The following is a 23,197-nucleotide window of genomic DNA, read 5'->3' as shown; positions in this document are numbered from 1 at the left end:
TAAATAGTAACTTAAATTAAAATAAATAAAATATATACACATTATATATATATATATATGTCAAGAAATATATATATATCTTAAAAGACAAACATTAACTATTTAGTTATATCTATGTATTAAAATTATAAAATTATAGAATCAATATTAAATTATAGAATAATAAAAATTATATTTCAATATTAAATGTTTATATAAGTTGGTACTTCTGAAATTTAGCAGTTGTTCAAGAAGCCATAAATCGACGAAAAGTACTACCTAATGCAAACGAAATATAGAAGATTAAATCGAATTTAACTTATCATATATTTAAACTAAATATATAATTAATAATATTTTATCACAGCATTGTATAATATTGATATATAAATGAACAAAAAATAATTTAATTTATTATCATTTTATAATTCGTAACTTAATATATGTAAATATATAATCTATAATATAATTTATCATATCAGTGTAAATTATAAAATATTTACATTAAATATCTTAAAATATTAAATTATAATTATTATAATTATTTACTTATTAAAATTTATACACTTTTTATCTTTTTAAAATAATAAAATACTTTTTCCTATTAAAAAAAAGTCATATAAATTATACATATTACTCCATTTTTAAATACAATTATATTATGGACAAACCTGTATCATCAGATATTGTACTCATTGCGGGTAATTCTCATCCAGAATTGGCTAATCTCATTGCCAAGTAGGTTTTCATAAATATATGTCATAATAATTTATATAATAACAATTTATTAATTTATTAATTTATATTAACTATTTTATAGTCGATTAGGTGTTAAACATGGAGGATGTTCTGTATATCATAAATCAAATCGTGAAACCATGGTTGAAATTGGAGATTCTGTAAGGAGTAAAGATCTCTATATTATACAAACAGGAACAAAAGATGTAAACAATAATATAATGGAGCTTCTGATTATGGCATATGCATGTAAAACTTCTTCAGCAAAAAATATTGTTGGTGTCATTCCATATTTACCTTATTCAAAACAATGCAAAATGCGTAAGCGAGGATGTATAGTTTCTAAACTATTAGCAAAAATGCTTTGTAAAAGTGGTTTAACACATATAATTACAATGGATTTACATCAAAAAGAAATTCAAGGATTTTTTGATGTACCAGTGGATAATTTGCGAGCTAGTCCATTTTTATTACAATATATTCAAGAATCTGTATGTAAAAAATACCATTAAAAATAATCATTATAGATTTTTTAATTTTGAATTTTATTTAATCAGATACCAGACTATCACAATTCAGTGATAGTTGCAAGAAATCCTGGTAGTGCAAAGAAGGCTACTAGTTATGCAGAAAGATTACGTCTGGGAATAGCAGTAATTCATGGAGAACAACGTGAAGCAGAATCAGACATGAATGATGGACGTTATTCTCCACCTGCATTAGCTTCACGAACAATGGAAGTTGGTGTTGGTGTTCCAATGCATCCTGCTAAAGAAAAACCTCCAATTAATGTTGTGGGAGATGTAGGTGGGCGTATAGCTATTATGGTGGTATGTAGATTTAATAATGATATATATAAAAATTAAAAAATAAAGAAATTATATAATATCAATTATATGAAAAGAAGTTTATATAATATCAATTATATGAAAAGAAGTTTATATTTTAGGATGATATGATAGATGATGTTCAGTCTTATGTAGCTGCAGCAGAAGTTCTTAAAGAAAGAGGAGCATATAAAATTTATGTTTTAGCTACACATGGACTTTTAAGTTCTGATGCTCCAAGATTAATAGAAGAATCCCCAATTGACGAGGTATTTTCTAGTCTATTTAAAAATATACATATATGCAAGCATATGAATATATATTATATATATAATAGTAATTGGTTAAATTTTAAAATTTTCGAGAATCAACATTAAAATTAATGTTTTTTGATATTTATTGATATGATTATGAACATTTTTTCTTCCAGGAATTAATTCAACAAAGTGAATTTAGTTTAATAAAGTGAAAAAATATATATAAGAATAGATATCTAGAAGAAATAAAATAAACAGTACATTGAGCAGCGATCAAGAACTGGCACATTAAAAAAATGCTGTAAGATAAAAAAATTATGTAATAAAGAAAATTTTACTTTTTGTAGTTTTTGTTAAAAAATTTATGAAAACAATATCAATGTATTGTTGATATTTTTCAATTAAAATGAATTCAAACATGATATTTAAATTAATCTTATTATTTAATTAATAAATCAATAATATCAATAATAATTTGATTACTAATAAAACTAATCTGATTTATATTGTGTTTTGAATTCATTTTAATTAGAAAAATCTTTGCTGTTCATTGCTATTTTTTCGTAAAGACAAAATTAAAATTACAGAAAGTTTTTTTTATTGTATAATTATTCATATTCTCATGATAAAGAAAAATTTTTCGAAGTTGCGATTCTTGACCATTGCTGCTTGATTTTGTTCTGTATATATATGGTTATAATTTATTTTATATCTATATTTATGGTTATAATATATTTTGTATCTTTTTTTTCTTTTCTTATTTATTGCTTTTGAATTGAACTTTGAAACACTGATGTGAATAGAAGAAACTTGGGAATGAGTCTTCGAAATTTTTTTAAAATTTAACCAAAAATTGTTATATTTTTAAAAATTATTTTTAAAATTGAATCTATAATTATTATTTTTAGGTTGTTGTTACAAATACAGTTCCTCATGATGTTCAAAAAATGCAGTGTCCAAAAATAAAGACTGTCGATATCAGTATTTTGCTGGCAGAGGCTATTAGGCGTATTCATAATAAAGAGTCTATGTCATATTTATTTAAAAATGTTACTTTAGAAGATTAAAAACTTAAAATAATATATTTTAAATATATTGAGAGTTTCTACATTCAAGGACCATATACAAAACATATCTATCGAATTTTGTTTATTATTTTATTCTAAAAAAAATTAATCATGCTAGTCCCATTTAATTTAGATGTAATTAAATTGCTTCATAATTTCCATATATTTTTAAGTTTTTATGTATGTAGATTAGAATTGATAATTGATAAGTTTATGTAATATATATATGTATATAATACATAATATATATATATATATATATATAAATTTTGATTTTTATTTTAATTGTATATTTTGATCTATATAATCTATAAGATTTATATTGCATACTTGAAAAGTATATTTAAGGATGGAATAATAAATATTATTTTAGTGTATAATAACGAAAATTTAATAAAAAATAAAACAAAAGTCTTTTTTTTTTAACTTGAATATAATTATTATATATGTATACATAGTTACTAAACATTTGGATTAAAACAAATAAATCAATAAAAACGTTGCTATAACAACAGATCAAATATAATTTTAAAGTCAACAAACAATCTATTAAAATTGCTTAAAATTTGTAAAATATTTTAAGCTTTTCAGAATGTCTGTGGAAACTCCGAATTATGAATTGACTAGGATTTGTGTTATGTTACAATCAGAAGTAAAAAAACGGCGAATACAAGGTTTAAAAGAGATTTTTAAATTATTAGAATTAAAGCAATCTGAAAATGAAATATTGCAATTATTCGATATTATTAATAAATCATTATTAAGAATTTTAAATGATTCTGTAGAAGAGTGTCGTGATCGAACATTGGAAATTATAAAATTATTTATAATTAATTTAAAACCGAATGATAAATACATCATGTATTTACTTCCAATTTTATCTAAAAGATTAGGTTCTTCTGAACAAATAGAAACTTCAGAAGAAGTTCGATTAAAATGCGTTATATTATTAAAAATAATAATATTGAAATATGAAAATTTATTAGCATCATATATTGATGATTTGACAAAAATCTTAATACAAACTGTAGCAGATAATTATCCACTTGTTAAAAGAGAAAGCTGTGATTGTATATCTGAATTTGCAAAAAATTTATCAAGATATTTCTATACACAATCTCAAAATTTTGTAAAACCAATTTTAAATAATTTTACACATCAACACTATAGAATTAGAGTTGCTTCTGTAAAAACAATAGGAGATTTAATTCTATATGGGAATACTAATAAGTCTATAGAAGAAGTAACTACATTTTTAGCAGGGCGATTGTTTGATCAAAATGGTCTTGTAAGAATAGGTATTTCATTATTTATATATATATATATATATATATATATATATATATATATATATATTATGATTTTTTGTTTTGATTAAAGTTATTAAAATTATTGTTATTAATAAATTATTAAAATTATTCACAGCGGTAATAGAAGTATCAGGTTGTTGGCTTTTGAAATTAAGAGATCGATATAGTTGGTGGCACAAAATTCTTCCACTACTTTTAACAGGTCTTCATGATGAATTAGAAGAAATTAGACAAAAAAGTGCTACTTTTTGGGATGCTGTAGGACAATTGTATATAGAAGAAAATCAAAATGATGAAAAATTAAAAAATAAATTGGATTTTCTTACCAAAAATCCTCATCATTATCCTAATGGTACATTTTATAGATCCTAATGGTACATATATTATAGATATTTATATTTATGTTACTATTTTTTGCAGTTATTAGACCAAATTTAGGATGCCGTATGATAGCACAGCAATGTTTCAGTAAATTGATAAATGGAATTAGCTTAGAATTAGAAGATTGGATTGCAGACATAAGAGTACGAACTGCACAGTTACTTTGTGTATTTATTTTAAATATAGAAGAAGATGTAATACAACATATTGGAAAACTTTTACCTCCTATGTATCGGTAAATATATATACTAAATTATATATTTAAAAAATTAATTATTAATTAGTAATTATTATAATTATACTTCTAAGATATAATTTTTTATTAGAGCTTGTAATGATGAAGATAATAGAGTTGTAGAAAATATAGAAAGAGCAGCAGAATATTTAGGATATTTTGTATCACCAAAAATCTATTGTAATTTGATAATTCCTACTCTTGAAGAAATTCCATCTGTAGGTCACTTAAAAGTATTTTCTGCAATTTTAAAAAGTAGTGAACGTTGTATGCTCCTTCCATTATTAGAAAATATTGGAAAATTCTTACAACAACCATATATTTGTCAAAATAAAAAAGGAACATATCAGAAACAAATAATTTCTTGTTGCTCTTCTTTAATTTCAGTATGTAAAGAGGTTTGTTTATTTGTTTGTTTGTTTAGAGAGATTTTTAAGTTTTAAATTTTTTATGTTATTTATAATATATTTAAAAATTTTTAGGACTGTAAGATTATATCAAAGGAATTATTTATAATAATATTCACTATCTTATCCATGACACAAGAAAATTTGATAAAATTAGAAGCACAAAAATTATTAAATATTCTTGCTAATATTAATTCATTTGATAATGTTAAAGAATTTTATTATGAAAATATTGATCAATTATTTTCAATATTTTCTGATTATAAATCATGGTCAATTCATGATTCAGAATCTCAAATCTTTTGTGCATGTTTAATTTATATGAAACAAATTTTAGCTTACAATATAAACATTATTTTACCAATTTTGAAAGAAACTATGACAAATGATGCTGATCCTGAATTGAGATTGAAACATTTTATTTTATTATCAGAATATTTTAATCAGGGATCTTTAAGTGAAATTATGGATTTAAAATTTTCTAATCAATTTTTAAAAGATTGTATACTTCCTGGATTAATTTGGAGTGCGGGAAAAACTGCTGAAGCTATACGTACAGCAGCAGTTTCTTGTTTATGTATTTTTTTAGATAAATATGAAAAAGATTCTATAATGAAACAAAATATAGATTGTGATGAACAAAATATTTGTTTAATACTTGATGAAATAATTCCTATTTTAATTAGTCTTGCAGATGATAATTCTAAGAAAAGTAGATTTTATTCTTTGCAAGCTATGTATCTAATAATGTGTATTAGAAAGCAATTTGATCATCTCACAGAAGAATATGTACATAAAATATATCCTGTACTTCTAAAAAGACTTGATGATGGATGTGATGATGTTAGATTAATATCATTAGAAGCTTTAACAGAAGTTTGGAATGCAATACCTAAGAATTATGATTTACATTTTAATAAAGGACATATAGATACTTTATATACTACAATTATAATATATTTGGATGATCCAGAAAATGAATTTCGAAATATTGTATTAGGTAATAAATTATTTAAATCAAAAATATATTTCAATGTAATATTACATTATAATATATTTTACTTATTAAATTTTTTAGATAGTTTAAAAGAATTAGCCAAAGTGCATCCAGAATTATTATATCAAAAACTTCAAAAGTGTAAGATGAATTTTAGAAATCAAATGGGGATAGATATATTAATAGAACATTGTCAATGTATTTTAAAAAATAAATATTAAAATTAATGGTTATCATATAAAAATATTGTATTAGATAATACATTCATTAGTTTTTATGTAATTATATTAATATATCAAATAAAATATTATTATATATATATATATTATATTATTTATTATAAATTCATATTAACAATTCACTTATTTATTCAAAATAAATTTTTTTAATTTAATGTGTTATTTAATTTCAAAGTTAAATTAATTAATATTTTTTATCAAATAATACAATATAATAGTATTTAATTTGTATAAAATTTGTTATTTAATTTATTTAATATATTAACAAATAAAAACAAACTTATTTATACAAAAACGCGGGAAAATAATCTATAAATTTAAAGAATATATAAAGTTCATAAGAAATTTTGAATAAATTTTAAAAAAACAAAAAATTAGGATAATTAAAATAATAAATTTAATAAAATTAGAATATTCTTTTTTTATAAAATACTATTTCTTTTTAAAATCATTATAAATACAAGGAAAACTTAACCTCAAAAACTATTAAAACAGGAAGTACCCGCCCTTTTGGAATCGCCATATTGTCCATGTCTTCCGCTTTCAGAGGCAAATCACAGAAGGGGTGGCAAACAGGATTAAGGAATTGCCAATAATTCTGTGCAAGTTTTCATTTCCTAAGCTTCATCTTATTATTTTATAATTATAGTAAGTACATATACACATATTGCTTAAATATTCTATTTCTTCAACTATAAAATATTTTTCATAAACTTTTTTAGCTTCATAAATCTATCTAAACATTTTTTACCTTTCTGTCACTTTCTCATTATCTTCTTAATATATTATTCACTATTATTTTAATCGAATAATTATTTAATATTTTTTTTAAATTTGTTAATATTATAAAAATGTATAGAAAATATAAAATGTGTATAATTTATAATTAATTTTTTAATATTTGAATTTTCTAAAAATATTTTCTAGTAGCATATCTATATAGTGATTTATGTACGTCACAGAGTGTATATAAGTATTGATATTCGAATTTCGAAAATTAATTACAGATAAAATTATTATAATGTTATATTAATTACTTTTAAGATTTAAATTATTTATTAACTATTAATTGAAATTAATAATTAAATTTTTTTATATTTTCATAATGCAATAAATTTTTAACTTAAAATATTTTTATTAAACATTCATAAAGTTTATTATATATCAAAATACATAATGTCAAATGTAATATTAAAATATAATATAAAATAATTATTGAAACTCTTTATATATATAATATTTTAACTTTAATATATTTTTTTTAATTAATGTATTTTTGTCATTAGTAAATATGTCAGAACTTAATACTGATCACGTTGACTCTGTAGAAGAAGAATTGGAAGTGGAATCTAACTACAAACCTCCACCAGAAAAAACAATAGAACAAATTTTAGAAACAGATAAAGAAGATGAAAGTTTACGTAAATATAAAGAAACACTTTTGGGAGAAGCCAAATCTGGAGGTATTGTTGTAGGTACGTACTTCATTAAATATTTAAAATATATTATTTGAAGAAAAGAATAAATAAAAATGATGAATGTCTAAACTTTTATAGATCCAAATGATCCTAGGAAAGTAATAGTAAAGAAATTAGCACTTTGTGTAGCAGATCGACCAGATATGGAATTAGATTTAACAGGTGATCTATCTCAATTAAAAAAACAAACATTTGTAATAAAAGAAGGTGTCAGCTATAGAATTAGAATTGATTTCATCGTTCAACGTGAAATTGTGCATGGTTTAAAATATGTTCAAAAAACTTATCGTTTTGGAGTACCAGGTAAATTTTCATATTAAAAATATTAATTATATTTTAAGATTTTCAATATTAACTCAATATTTTAAATTATGTTTATTTTGAATTATTAATATATTTTAAATTATAATTTTAATTTTATATTTCTCTCTTTAATGCTTTCTTTTCTAGGTGTTACAGGTATTTTTAAAATATATTATTAATTATTACATTAATTATTATATATATCGATTTAATTTGTTTATTGTTAATATTTTTATCATATTATCTTTTTAGTGGATAAGATGATGCATATGGTGGGTTCTTATCCACCAAAAACAGAAATTCAATCATATACTACTCCAACAGAGGATGCACCAGCTGGAAAAGTGGCACGTGGTTCTTATAGTGTAAGCTCCTTGTTTACTGATGATGACAAACATGAACATCTTAAGTGGGAGTGGTCATTTGAAATTAAGAAAGACTGGAAAGAATAAACTTTCTTTCATAATAGGAAGCTGTACAACGATCGCAATTAAAATAAGAATGCCAAAAGGAACTATAATTTTTATAGATATTCAGTCATACTGCGATGCCATAACTGTATTTTTTAAGTAATAAGAGAAAGAGTAACATTGATATTTATTTAGATACTTTTCTTAAATCGTAAACCTTAAAAATGAATAATTGTGTACATGAATATATACATATATACACGCACATACAAAAATATGTATATGTATATATATATTTACATATACATGTATATGTAAATACATATATTCATATACATATCTAATCACGTAGATTCTATTTTATAATCATTTAAATTGTGCACATCAATCAGTATTGAATTGCCTTTATACTGTTGTTATCTGTACACTCTTTTAAAAAGTTTTCATTTAAGATTTTGTAGTATTATATTATTAATATTTTTACTGAAGATTATTTTCTCTTGGTTTAAATTTCTTAATATATTTTCACTAACGAAAATTAATGACAAAAAATTATTATTTTAAGTAATTTATCTTTTAGCATATAAAGTTAAAAACATTTGAAAATGTTAGAAAAAATTAAATTTGCATATATACGCTATTAATATAGAAAATTTTAATGGTACATTCTAAATATCTAATTTTTTATGTTATTGTTATTACTTAATTATTCATTATATTCATACAGTTTTAAATTGTTTTGAAACATAAAATAATTTTCTATATAATATAAAAGTTTTATGATCATTTATATATCACGAAATTATAAATTTAAATCGTAAATTAATTTTTTAAAATTTATAATATAAAATAATTTTTTTATAAAGTATAATTTTTTAGAAGTAATTTTATAATGTAAATTAATAGGAATTGCAATAAATATTGCAATCATAATTGTAAAATACAATAAAAATAAGAAGCTTTCCAGTTATAGTTTAAAAAAGACAAATTTAGTATAAAAAATTTTCTTTTCTGTTTTTCTTTATTATGCATAATATAATATAATATGCTATATATGATATAATATGCATTTAATGAATCCCTTTTTGAAGTTATGTATAATACAATATTAAATTTTAATTAAAGGGACCCAAATTTATTATAAAATTTATTATAAAAAAATATGTTATTATAAAAAATATTGTCAAATTTTTTATCATTTATATTTTCTATAGGAATAATAATTAATGAATTAAAATTAATATTTTTTTTCTATTTGCTGTTTACTACCACATTATATTAGTAATGATAAAAAAATATAACAGAAGATAGGAAATAATAAAATTAACAAAAATAAAAAATAATAAAAATTGAAAAACTAACAAATAATTTTAAAAATTGAAAAACTAATTTTGATTAAGAATGTATGAAAAATACATTAAAAATATATTTAAAATTATTGTCTAGAATTGGATGCTTTTTTAAACTTGTAATTTTAAGGTTATATACACAAAATCTCGAAAACAAGCAATAAGAAAATGAATATTAATAAATTTTTTGTAATTATATTTTATTAAATTTCACTACGATATTCTATTTTAATGAAATATATTTTATGTAACTATATATGATATTGAACGTTTCATGTGCATATAGAAAGTTCATCAATTTTATGAATTCTTTCTGCCTCTTAGTGATGTAATTAAGATTTTATAAATATTTGCAAAATAAAGATGTTTTTTTTAGAATAATATCTTTTAGAATAACCATATTTTATATTATAGCGCAATTATATTTTACTTAATAAGCACAAAAATTTAATAAATTTAATAAAATAAATTATAATAAATATTCATGTTAGTAAATAATTATATTATTTGAATTTATAAAAAATTTATAAAAATAACATAAAATTTAATAAATTATTAAAAATTAATAAAATAATTTAAAAAAGAATTATATAATATATTGAAAGGAAAAAAAATTTCTTTGAAATAATATATAATTATATAATTTTTACATTTATTAATATTAATATTATATATAAAATAAAATATCATTTATTTTTTTTTTATATTTCATTACAATTTCATATTAATTATATAATTTTTTCTTAAATTTATAAGTATATAATTAAAAATGATTAAAATTATAAATATTAATTTTATTTATTAATAATTATTTTTAGTTTTTATAAAATAAAGAAATTAGAAATTTAGTAAAACTTAAATATATGTACAATGGATACAATAAGATTTTAATTTTAATTATAAGATAAGGTTTTAATCATTATAAGATAATATACTCTATAAAAATGCAAATTTTTAATTAATTAATACATTGAACGAATTTTTATCTTTATTGTTAGATAAATGTTATAAAATCATTTTATAGCAATATTTTCTTTAAAAATATTAATATACATTATATAAAAATTAATATTCACAAGAAATATTAAAAAATTAGTAATTTTTGCTAGATGGCGCTAAAAAATTGCAGGTTTAGTTGTATCAATCTTATATAAGGTTGTTTCACAAGTGTAAAGCTGATATGTAATTAGTACGAATGAATTGATATTGATATTGATATCGTTGAAATATGCAGTATATATCATTTTATTAAATGATATGTAAAAATGAAAATATCGATATTAAATAATAATAATATATATACTAATATATATATATATTAAATAAATATAATATGTATAATATTAAATAATAATAATATACATATTTACAATACTTTTTTGTCATATTTAATTGTTATACAATATCTTTTATTTAATTTTTATAGCAAATCTTTTCTTCTAAATCTTTTTTTGTTTCTACTATCATAATTGAAAATAGTATTATTAAAAATAATACTTCTAGAATACTATCAAAATAAAAAATAAATAATGATAGCTAGCTTTTTTTTTTAATTATAATAAGTAAAAATTTATTAAAAATTAAAAAAAATTTTAGGTATACTTACATTATTCAGAATTATAATATAACCACAAAATTGTAATTTTTTAAGTGAAAGATCAAAAAATTTTATATTTTTTAAAATCTAAATCTAAAATTTAAAATAAATATAAAATTACAATTCATTTTTTAATTATTCATTTCTAAATTATAATTTTTTAGTTCTTAATATTACATTTTTAAATATTATTTTTAATTTTATTTTTACATTATTTCCTAAAATTACCAGCAAGAAAAATATGATTCCTATATTTCTATTTATATATAAAATTTTATTAGAATTAATATATTACAATTAATATATAGTTATAGGATGATGTTCCCTGTTTGATTTTTTCTATTTATCAAAAAAATTAATTTTTCAATTATTTCATATTCATACTGAATATAGTGAATATATATATTTATATGTATATATAATATATATTTTATATATGCACTAAGAATTTTAGAAAGAATATTTTAAGAAAAAAAAAAACTTATAAGTATGTTAATTATTTTCTTTATTATATATTGCACATTTTTCATGAAAATTAATTTTTCTTATTAATAATTATTTCTTTCTTTAAAAATAAGTTTTAATAAAAATATTTGTGTTGAGATATATATTGATGAATTTTAAATTTTTTAGAATTTATATTTTTTTTTAGAAATAATTTTAATAAGTAACTAGAAATGTATAGTTACTGTATAGTTACAATAAATTGATATATTTATAATATGTTATCATTATTATTTTATTTTTATCTTTTGATACATCTTTTTGATAATATATGGTTAATTTTTTAGAATATTGCCAAAAATCATATTCTTATTTGTTTCATTTTGTAAATTCTTATATTTCTATATGTACACATTTTGAAAATTACTATTTTTATAAGAAATTTTAAAATTTAAAAGAATTATTATTGCTGCATATATTAAAATATATAAAATATATAATATTATGTACATATAAAATATTATATATTTTAAAATAAATGTATAAATGTTAAAATTCTTAAAATATGAATTATTTAAAAAAAATTTTTTTTTAATCACTTATTTTATTAATAATTATTAAGTATCAAATATTTTAATTTAATTTTTATATATTTATGCCTTTTTTATCTATACATTATTAATAAATGAAATAGTTCAATGTTTGTTATATATATATAATAAAATAAATGATTTAAAAAATTAAAAAATAATTTATATTTTAAGAAATTTTATATTTAAAATAATAATTTTTTAGTATTAGATTATGTCACATTAAATGTTAAATTTGTATACATTCAACATTTTCAACATTTGAGCATTAATTTATTTGATTGGTAGATTTATTTAATTGTTTGATTGTAAATTTGGTATCTTTGAAAAGTTTATTATATTCTGTATAAAAAAGGTATTTTATAATAAATTTTTAATTTTTTAATCAAGCTTTTTTCAATATTATATATATATATTCATTATTCTTTAAATTTAAATTTTTTTTCTTTATAAATTATTATATAGAAACATACAGAAATTTTCATAAATTAGGTTACAAAATTCTTCCTCATTTTTTCTATTCTTTCTATTTTCTTCAACAGATTTTCATTTTTGCATTAAAAAATCTTTAGAAACAGAACTTTTCTAATTTAAGTCTTCATAAAATTTCTTTTTTTTTTAGACTTCTTCAAAAAAAAAGTATTTTTTTATTGGAAAAAAAAAATCATGGATTTAAATGATATCTATTTTAATTAAAATTCAAATAATAAAACTTAGAGTTTTATTATAACAAATATATATATTAAAAATATATATTAAAACAAATAAAAATAATTTTTTAATTTTTTAACATCTTCCAGAATAAATATGTATTAAGTTATGCATAAAATTATTTTCTATTTACTATTTATCTTTAGAGAACTATAGTTGGATTATATCAAGCATTCTATATTATATAAATTATAAATTTTCATGTTTCATGTTTTATACATTACATATTTATTTTTTGAGTAAATGAAGCTTATATAGCTAGTCTATTAGAATTAGAAGAATTAAATATAACTATTTATATAAAAAGAATATTTTTTTGCAAAAATAACTGCATCGAACTGTTAACTATTTAAAGTTTAGAAAATTATTGATATAGGAAAAGTTTCTTTTTTCTTAGAAAGTTCTGTTTCAAATCTTAAATAAAATAAATAATTTTTTATAAATAATTTTCTTTGTATAAATCTCTATTATTGAACTATTTCATCTCATTGATTAAAAAATTTCTTTTTATTTATTTAAACTAATTAATAATAGAAATGTTTTTTTATTGAAAAGAATGCATATGTATAAAGAAAAACTGCGATGCATTTTTTTTTTAATTTTAATTTTCATTGTGTTGAATATTTTTAATATTTAATATTCCATTTTGAACATGTTTAATGATTTTAAATTACATTTTTAATTTAAGTATATGTCGTTAAATATAATTAACATAAAAATAAATTTACATGATAACAAGAAAGTAAAAAAGAAAATTTCTTAATATTGTTGACTATAATGTTTAATAAATTTTTGTTATTATATAACAAATGTAATTTTATTTATTTTATTCTTTATTTATAAATCTTATTATTTTAAAAATAAAATATATTTAAAAAAAGTATTGCTATATATTTATGCATACATACATATATATATATATATATATATATACAAATCGCGATAAATTAGTCCTAATATAATAATATAATTTATTGACTGATGTTTATTAAAAAAAAAGGAAAATTTGATGAATAACATATTGCTATTTTTTAATTCAACATTAAATGAAAAAATGTGTAAATGTCAGAAAATTGTCATTTGAATATAGTATTTGTTATATATCTTTAATAAGATAAAATCCTATACTGTCTGTTTGAATTAATTGTTTAGATTGTTTCCATTATTTCATGTATAAAATCTGATGATATGAAATTCAAATACATGATTTTGATTTGACAAGGAAATCTAACTATCTAAATCTAGCATATGCTAAATTGAATGAAAATTTAATGAAAATTTATATGAGAGATACTAAAAAACAAAAATAAATATTTCTTTATATTATAATCATTTATTATTTATATTGAAAAAATAAAAATATATTTTTTAAAATAAATAAAGAGACATACTAGATATTAAATATTACCAGAATTTTTATAAAAATATCTTTTATTACTTGTGATATATCATGAAGCTGAAATCATATATATATGTGATTCATAATGAAAAATATATCACAATAAATTTAAAGCAAATATTTCAATTGGAATTTTTTTATGATATTTATAACATAGATATATTTATAATATAGATTTATAAACATAAATCTAAATTATAAAAATAAATATCAAAGAACAATACAAATCATTCTGAAGATTATATAAATATATAATATATATATATATAAATGAGAAAACTACACGATATTCAATGAATAAATTATCAATTGCTATTATATTACAAAACCAGAAATGTTAAAATAACAAATGTTTTAAGAAATTTAATGTAAGTTATCTTAAGAAAGAAAAAAAATTATATTTTAATTTTTTCATTTTTGCATTGAATCAATAAGTAATAAAATTTACATTTCTAATAAAAATAATAAAAAAATAAATTATAATAAAAAAATATATAAATGAATTGAATAAACTTATCGATATTACTTATATAAATTTTGATTTTGAAATATATTACAGAAAGAAAGATTTTGAATTTTTTATAATACTAACCATCGATCAGCGATTTTCGAGATATTTACAAAAATAATTATTACCACTATATTGAATTCGGATATTCTGTGAAAATTATCACATTTAATATTTATCTACTGAAAATCCTAATCCACGAAAATAAAATAATCCTCGAACAATCGAAATGATACCGATAGGTACATTTGATACATTTTGCCAACCGTTATGATTTATAAGTGGCAATCATATATCTGATATACATGTCGGTCATTATCATATATTTATATGGACGAAATTTAATGTAGTAGCACCATTTTTTGCAAATATTTCAAAAATCCTAAAAATCATAAAAATTCATAAAAGTACGTAAGTTATCAAAAATTGAAGTTGACATTTATACAATGCTTAGGAATTAAAGCAATATGAATTTAAATTCAACATAAATATGCAATTATAATTATACTGAGAAATGAGGAAATGAGAAAAAATTTAAGAGATTATTCTATAGATTAAAATAAATATAAAAATTGGAATTTAAAAATGTCAATTCAAATTTATTTTTCAAGTTACAAGAGATTTAATTTTATACTAAATAAAGCAAAACAAAAACTAAACTATTTAAGTTTATTGATATTTATGCAAAATTAAATTCCTTCCAACTTGAAAAATAAATATCGGTAAATATTTTTGTATATCAATTATATCTCATATCTGTTTTATTCTTTAGAATTATCTCTTAAGTTTTCTTTCTTTTTTCAAACATTCTATATATTTACTTTATATTATACTATATATTTATCTTGTTATATATATTATTAATATATTTATGAATTATTTATGAATTTAGATTTTAGAACAAAATAAACATAAAAATTGCTATATAAAAATATTGGTTAAAGCTTGTTTATAAATTAAACAATTTTAAGTTTATATTTAAAAAGTTTAACTATATTATTTTATATATTATTATATAAAAAAAACAATAATTAAGTTTAATAAAATTATTGAAAATTTATTGTATCAAAATGCAATTTTTCATTGGTTAAAATATTAAGAATCATTTTTTACTTACATTATTAGATGGCACTGTTATTCTTTATGGCAGTCTTTTTATCGAAAGGTAGTAATATTATATATTTAGGTAGGGATGATTCTGCATTTACAATCTGCGGCAATATAGTAGTTTCCATTAGATTGTATCGATATAAAAAAAAAAAAACTGCATTCTAGTGAATTCGCCAATCTCAAAGAAGAAATATAACTAAAAAAATATTTAGATTTTACTTCTAAAATTAAAATAAGTAAAAATTCCCTATTATAGGAAAAAAGATAATGTCATATGGAGCTGTATAGATTAATGACTTAAATACATCATACAAAATTAATAATATTAACATTTTCACAATCTACACGCGTCCACAAAATATTTATTCATGTGTTATTAATTCCTGAAGTCCCAACTTATTGCCTCTCTATTTACGACATTAAATTCCCTAGGTGACCATTTTCCCTACTTCTGGTAATCCTGGTCCTAGAAAAGAATAATTATATTCATATTCTACTATTATATCATTGTTATAATTAATATTATTTTAATTTAATTTTATATAATTTATATATATAATATTATTACCCTCTATTTTCAAATAGAACTGTATTATGAAAAAAAAAAACTAATTATGAACACAAGTAAACTATTATACTTTTTTAAATAATAAACAAAGGATTTAATTACGTGTATTTTATTTTTATATATCTTTTTGATATTAAGAAAAATTGAGCTTTAAAATATTTGCCAATTTAAGTAATTTATTCGAATAATGTATCAAATACATTAGAGCGTAGATGAATTCTTCTATCCTTCTATCCTTTCGTTGTGGTTTTCTGAAACAAATCTTTTTTTTAATTTTAGTAAATTTTTTTACAAAACTGTTGGATTAAAAAAAAACACTTTAAAACGACACCGACCATTTTTCACTTTTACTTTTGGCACAATTGTTTTTATAATATTCGAGACATGGAAATACTATTCTTTCCTTTAATGCTTGTTACTTTTCCAAAATTAAGAAACCAAAAATGGCCACAGACCACAAATAACACTAATTACACAATTGGTCTAAGCAAGATGAAAAAGATCTTCTTGACAAAACAAAGAAAAATCACACCACCAAATTCACGATCAACTTCACGAGAAAACTTGTGTTCAACCCATGCGACCAAATTAAGTCACAGCATGCATCTTTTTCTTTTAATAATATAATTAAACTTTTCTATATAATAATCATATTTTCTTTTGATACCACTGAAATTAACTAAATATTTCTTCTTGTAAAATTTTTTTTTCTATTAAATAAGTCGTTACATCTTTAAATGCCACTGAAATTATTAATGCATCTTCATGTTAAAATCATTTACATTTCTAATGAAACAATCATTATTTTCATTTGACGCCACTGAAACTTTGGTAGGTGAAGTAGGAATAACGAACGCATTGACTCAGCGTAATAGTCATCTATTTGTTCCGACACTATAGTATTATTAAACCACTGCACCTTTGGTTGCGCCTTGCTATAACGCACTTTTAAAATAATGATTTAAAAGAGCGTCACAGTGTGGTCGCCAAGCACAAACACTTGGATTTTTTTTACATTTCACTGTACACGTGCTTTTTTTCTTCTATGCTTTTCAAATATTCATCACCAAACACTGTCTTTTTAGATTCTGTCTTTTTTCACTGGGAGAAAAGCACAGAGAGCTATTTAAAGATACTGTCTATTCACTTTCTTTAGTTCACTTTTCAGAACACGTCCGCACAATTCACTTATATAAGTATTATATGCATATATCACACGGATAATTCTACATAATCATAAAATGCAGCTTTACAATTAATTAGACTTAATTACTGTATCAAATATAGCTTTAACCTAATTTACCAGATCTTTCATATTTCATTTTTATCATGATTATTATTTTGTATTTTAAGAAAAGAATTAACACATGATATTTAAAAATAAAATATTTTTTTGAAGAATTTCGTTTAAATATGAAAGAACTGTATATATGTATATGTGTATACCCATATTTATGTATGTGTATACACACTTGGTATATATATTTATATGTATATACGCAGCCGATAATTATAATTATAATACAAATTAAATCTAAATTTCTTATGAAATTATTTGTGATATTTAAAAGAACTTAATTAAATATTTCGTCAGAACTTAATGAATTCTGAATTGCTTTGATATTATCTAAACTATAAATATTTTCCTAAGTAATAAAGAAAATTAAAGATACATATGTGTAATATGTTAAAGTATTGTAATAAAAATTAATCAACATATTTAATCAAAAATTAAAATAATAGTTTGTAGAATTATCATTACTTATTATTATTATTACTATCATTATTGTTATCATTATTAGTATTACTGTTATTATAACTTAACTCTTTTTTTTAGCAATTCAGATTCATAATAATTTTATTTTTTTTATGTATATACAGGCTTGTGTGTCTAGTCACCTTTTTAATAATATTTATAATTTAAAAAATGAAAAATAAGAAATTATTTATGATTTATTAATTTAATCTGAAAAATATACTATAACAACAATTATTTGAATCTATTGAATTTCTTAAATTCTTAATTTATTATTTTAACAAAGCTCTTTATTTTGAATATCTTTATTCTTTTATTTTATTTAATATTTACTGTTAATATAATTTATTTAAAAAATTTGCATTATTTTTTTTTGAATTCTTTAAAATTTTGTTTTAATATTTTTTAAAATATATTATATTCAATTTTTCATTGGAACTTCAATTTAAATAATTTATATTAATTTTATATTATATAATGTATAATTTTTAACAACTTTTTAAAATTATTTTTGCAAATTTAAAATGATTGAAATAAAAAGTCTAATAACTTATGAAAAGAAAGTAATATAAAAAATATATTATAAACTTTTTAAAATCTTACATATTCCAAACAAAATGTATAGTATTGTTTGCAGAATAGTTCATCATCCTCCAATTGTTGAAATTAGATTCAAAAAATGTAACTTGAATTTCCCTAAGTATTGAAATTATATTTTAATTAAATTCATTCTCTTTTACTTGAATTCTTTGAAGTATGTTAAGATACGGACTCAAATTGAGAATACTTTCAAACTATATTATATTTTTTAAAAAACTAAATAATTTTTAACATGATGGTACTAAACACTTTAGCCAGTATATACATATCTAATTTGTGATTCAGAAACTTAGGCGCTACCCCCCTTAACAACGACGATTACCAGATGATCCTCCTTAAGTCCCTCTTCACTAAGACTTGGACAGGTTCTTTTTAATAATTCTGTGGAGAATGTACAAGGTGGAAATGCATAAAGTACTCCAGTTCCCTCTGTATCTTTGTTAAGAAGTGAAATAACACCAGCCGCTTCTTTTTGTTTTAAATATGATACTAAGTTGCGTAAGGGTCTGGTTTGTACATTAGCATCATCTGTAGATATAACTGTACTTGAACCAGCTAATCCTAGGAAAATAGCATGTGAACTAGAAGTTTGAATTCTCTTTGATACATCATCTAATTTTGGTTGATCTAAACGTAATCTTTGTGTAATTCTCAACATATGTTTTCCATCTTCATCTTTCATCAAGGCCTCAATTATTTCTGTATCACCATCAGTTAAATGGAATTTAGCTGGAAACAGAGAATTCTTTAAAATTAATGCTCCTTGCCAAACTGCTATTGATTTTCTTGCTACTTCAGGTAATGTTCTAGAAGTAGAAAGCATTCCACTACGAGTATTCTCTGAATCTGAATCAGAATCAATTTGTCTTCTTCGGGGAGATCTTGATCTTGATCTATCTACACCAGGTTCTCTTGATAAAGATCGACGTAAACTTCTTGGTGTTTCATATTCTAATTCTGGAGGTGGTCTACGACTTGACCAATCAGCTTCTTCTCTCATATAACTTTCTGGATAAGTTCCACGATAACCACCTCTTCCTCCACCTCTTCTTTCATGCCATGGAGCAGATCCTCTACCTCTAAATCCTCTTGGTCCATAACCAAAATCACTGTCTGGTGGATAAGGATCATAAGAAGGTTCATAATCTACTGGTCTTGGTCTAAATTCTCCACTTTCTTCTGGATAAGGTCTTGGTTTAAAACCAAATCCTGGAGTCACATCTGCAAAATCGACTCTCAGTCTTCTATCTGGACCACCTAGAGGAAATCCTCTCATTTCTTTCACAGCAGCCTGTGCAGCATCAATTGAATCATATAGAATATAAGCATTACTATCACCTTTAATATAATCAATTTTTTTTATTGCTCCAAATCGATCAAATTCTCTTTCTAATTGTGGTACAGAAGTCCATGGACCTAAACCACCAACCCAGATTCTTGTGGTAGGTGTAGCTTTTCCATAACCAATTTTACATTGAAATTTTCCTATGTATTGTCCAGAAAGTTCAACTTTACATCTATGTGCCATATCTAATGTCTGAAATCTGACAAAAGCATAAGCATTTCCTGTTCCTGGTGGAGGTCTTTTAATGTCAATATCATCAACAATTCCATATTTACTAAAAATTCTTCTTAATTCCTCTTCTGTAATGTTAATTTCTAAATTTCCTGCAAAAAGTGTTCTTGTTGCTAGTGGATCATCTTCTGGAGAAACATGATGTAAGTAATTTGGAAATTTATCTTTTTTATTTTCCACTCGTTCAAATCCATGAACTGGATGTCGTATCATCATATGTCTTGGAGGGCCATAATGATGAGGTGGACCAGGATGAACATGAGGTGGACCATGATGAATTGGTGGTCTAACAAATTCATGATGAGGAGGAGGAATTGCATCACGTCTCATTTCTCTATGTGGTGGTGGCAATCCAACTGGAGGTCCATAAACTCTTTCATATCTTTCTAAAGGTCTATGTCTGTCTGTTGGACCAGGACTTCTAGCATAGTATCTATCATAATCAGGAGGCGTTATTGATCTTGGACGACGATAAGTATCAGGTCTTTCATAAACTGGCTCAACAAGTGCCACTTTGTCATACATAATAATTCTTGGTTTTGCATGTTTTGCATCTCTGGCATCTTCTGAACTTCTAAAGCAAACATATGCAACACGTTCATCTAATTCATGAGAAATTCTAATAGAAAAATCTCCAAATTTTTTATATTCTCTGTAAAGAGTATCTTTTATCACTTCATCACTTGCTTTTGGGTGAATTGAACTGATACAAAGTACTTTATAGCTATATGGACGTTCTGCAGGTAATTCTCTGGGTGCTCTTAAATAATCATCTCTATGAGAACTTGATTCTACATAACGAGCGTGAGAAGAGGCACGTGTTGGAGGACTAGGACTTCTTGCACCTCTACTACGTCGACGAATTCTTTCAGGTGTTATTCGTTCATCACTGGAATCATCATATCTGTAAATTAATTAAAAAATTTCTAGTAGTATTAAAATATTTTTTATTATATTTTAATACAAAAAAGAAATTAACAATATATATATTTGAATATTTTTTAAATATTTTTAAATGATTTTATAAAATGTGTTTGATGAAATGAAAAATACATAAAAAAAAAAATCTATTAAAAAATACTATACAAAAAAGAAAATTTAAATAAAATGTAAAAATATTTAATATATTATAAAATTGTTTACCGTCCCATCGATGATCTGCTTCTTTTGACGCGTGGAGGAGGAGTGTCACGACTAGAGCTCCGTTTCATATTGTTGCGGATTTTAACCGTGATCTTATGTCGATCGTCACGCGGAATCCCAATCATCAACGCTGTTTAACACGGCAAAGCCGAACAAATGGCGAAGGAAAAAACAAAGGAACAATAATTACACGAAAATTATTCAGCTTGAATCAAGCCGTCATTCACGAAGTCTTTATCCTTCTCAATGAGCACAAAATGGCGACTTTCTTCTTACTTTACTCAACTTCCGGAATTTCTTTGCAATCTAAAAGAAATTCCATAATGATTAAATTAAATTTTCTTTTGCATTTTTTAAAATTTTCTAATGGCTTTAAATTTTATTTGTTTTTTTTAAATTATATTTGTTTTGATTTTCTTTTATGTATATAGTACTACTGTTTGCATGTAGAAACTATTGATTCGCAAATTGATATATGAGTATACTTCCGTCGACGAAACGAGAAGATTCGTTCAACGATATTTATTGAAGAAATAAATATGAATTATTTTTTCTAGAGGGCGTTCTATATATATTAGTTTTATTATTTTACAAAACACGGCGTATATTACAAAAAATTAAATTGATCAAATAATATAATTTATGGATAATTTCATTTTCATTTTATTTTGTTTTATAAGTAAAAATAGATTTATATTAAAATATATTTACATATGTGTTAAAATATATTACAGATGTGTAATTAAATCAAATAATTTTGTTATTCAATAATTCTAATTTTTTAATTCAATGAATTTCAATGCTATAAATAAAAAAAAATATATTTTTAAACTTATTTTTAAATGTAGAAATATATATATATATATATATATATATATATATATATATATATATATATATATATATATATATATATATATATATAGGTATAAGTTTAATATCTAAATTAATCATAATTAAATATATTTTTATATTTATATTAAATATTTTCAAGTAAATATATCTTTAAAATAAATATTTGAATATTGAAAAAAATACTATGAATAAAAATTGAAAGTAATATAATCAAATATTGAAATGGACATCTTGTAGTTAATATATCTTTGTTCTAACTGTATATAGAAAGTTGAAAAATTTAAAGTTAACCTTACATTTCATATTTAAACATTTATATTTGTTTTATATAGACATATATGTAATTTATTAAAAGTTGATATT

General features: G+C 21.1%; 3 protein-coding genes and 1 long non-coding RNA gene across 7 annotated transcripts; 2 read left to right on the top strand and 2 right to left on the bottom strand.

Moving 5' to 3' along the window:
- The first annotated feature begins 555 nt into the window (after positions 1 to 555).
- LOC552273 (phosphoribosyl pyrophosphate synthase-associated protein 2) lies at positions 556 to 2,896 on the top strand. Of its 2 annotated transcripts, XR_407431.3 has the most exons (6): positions 556 to 717; positions 800 to 1,208; positions 1,275 to 1,547; positions 1,667 to 1,813; positions 1,975 to 2,102; positions 2,710 to 2,896. XR_407431.3 is itself a non-coding variant. In XM_624649.5 (5 exons), exons 1-5 carry the CDS (start codon positions 641 to 643, stop codon positions 2,866 to 2,868), a joined length of 1,065 nt encoding a protein of 354 aa, XP_624652.1. In that variant the 5' UTR covers positions 557 to 640; the 3' UTR covers positions 2,869 to 2,896. The 2 variants fall into 2 exon arrangements, 1 of the variants encoding a protein (XP_624652.1); XM_624649.5 differs by lacking the exon at positions 1,975 to 2,102 and having other exon boundaries at positions 557 to 717.
- Positions 650 to 1,498, bottom strand: LOC102654498. Its single transcript, XR_407430.3, has 2 exons — positions 1,015 to 1,498; positions 650 to 876 (listed from the first exon to the last, which is right to left on the bottom strand). It is a non-coding gene; the product is annotated as an uncharacterized LOC102654498 (long non-coding RNA).
- A 485-nt stretch (positions 2,897 to 3,381) lies between the features above and the next one.
- LOC409741 (rho GDP-dissociation inhibitor 2) lies at positions 3,382 to 8,818 on the top strand. Of its 2 annotated transcripts, XM_026443047.1 has the most exons (9): positions 3,382 to 4,166; positions 4,294 to 4,530; positions 4,599 to 4,794; positions 4,886 to 5,192; positions 5,277 to 6,201; positions 6,280 to 6,396; positions 7,724 to 7,912; positions 7,994 to 8,218; positions 8,471 to 8,818. In XM_026443047.1, exons 1-9 carry the CDS (start codon positions 3,461 to 3,463, stop codon positions 8,668 to 8,670), a joined length of 3,102 nt encoding a protein of 1,033 aa, XP_026298832.1. In that variant the 5' UTR covers positions 3,382 to 3,460; the 3' UTR covers positions 8,671 to 8,818. The 2 variants fall into 2 exon arrangements, with proteins under 2 accessions (XP_026298832.1, XP_016769562.1); XM_016914073.2 differs by lacking the exons at positions 3,382 to 4,166; positions 4,294 to 4,530; positions 4,599 to 4,794; ... (1 more) ...; positions 5,277 to 6,201; positions 6,280 to 6,396 and adding an exon at positions 6,939 to 7,085.
- Positions 8,819 to 16,529: 7,711 nt separating this feature from the next.
- Positions 16,530 to 22,480, bottom strand: LOC552467 (RNA-binding protein spenito). 2 transcript variants are annotated; one of them, XM_624841.6, is made up of 3 exons: positions 21,980 to 22,480; positions 19,583 to 21,740; positions 16,530 to 16,802 (listed from the first exon to the last, which is right to left on the bottom strand). In XM_624841.6, the coding sequence occupies exons 1-3, from the start codon at positions 22,102 to 22,104 to the stop codon at positions 16,782 to 16,784; spliced, it is 2,304 nt and encodes a 767-aa protein (XP_624844.3). In that variant the 5' UTR covers positions 22,105 to 22,480; the 3' UTR covers positions 16,530 to 16,781. The 2 variants fall into 2 exon arrangements, with proteins under 2 accessions (XP_624844.3, XP_006557279.1); XM_006557216.3 differs by lacking the exon at positions 16,530 to 16,802 and having other exon boundaries at positions 19,445 to 21,740.
- Between the last annotated feature and the right edge of the window lie 717 nt (positions 22,481 to 23,197).

This window comes from Apis mellifera, linkage group LG9, assembly GCF_003254395.2.
Source record: "Apis mellifera strain DH4 linkage group LG9, Amel_HAv3.1, whole genome shotgun sequence".
In the NCBI taxonomy this organism is placed as follows: domain Eukaryota; kingdom Metazoa; phylum Arthropoda; class Insecta; order Hymenoptera; family Apidae; genus Apis; species Apis mellifera.
This window is presented reverse-complemented; position numbering and strand designations above follow the sequence as displayed.

Coding starts and splice junctions, on each gene's coding strand:
- LOC552273 (XM_624649.5), top strand. CDS start 641: ATGGACAAACCTGTATCATCAGATATTGTACTCATTGCGGGTAATTCT. Junction 1,548..1,666: donor GGCGTATAGCTATTATGGTG/GTATGTAGATTT, acceptor TTTATATTTTAG/GATGATATGATAGATGATGT. Junction 1,814..2,709: donor AAGAATCCCCAATTGACGAG/GTATTTTCTAGT, acceptor TATTATTTTTAG/GTTGTTGTTACAAATACAGT.
- LOC409741 (XM_026443047.1), top strand. CDS start 3,461: ATGTCTGTGGAAACTCCGAATTATGAATTGACTAGGATTTGTGTTATG. Junction 4,795..4,885: donor CTTTTACCTCCTATGTATCG/GTAAATATATAT, acceptor ATTTTTTATTAG/AGCTTGTAATGATGAAGATA. Junction 7,913..7,993: donor ATCTGGAGGTATTGTTGTAG/GTACGTACTTCA, acceptor AAACTTTTATAG/ATCCAAATGATCCTAGGAAA.
- LOC552467 (XM_006557216.3), bottom strand. CDS start 22,104: ATGATTGGGATTCCGCGTGACGATCGACATAAGATCACGGTTAAAATC. Junction 21,741..21,979: donor AGCAGATCATCGATGGGACG/GTAAACAATTTT, acceptor ATTAATTTACAG/ATATGATGATTCCAGTGATG.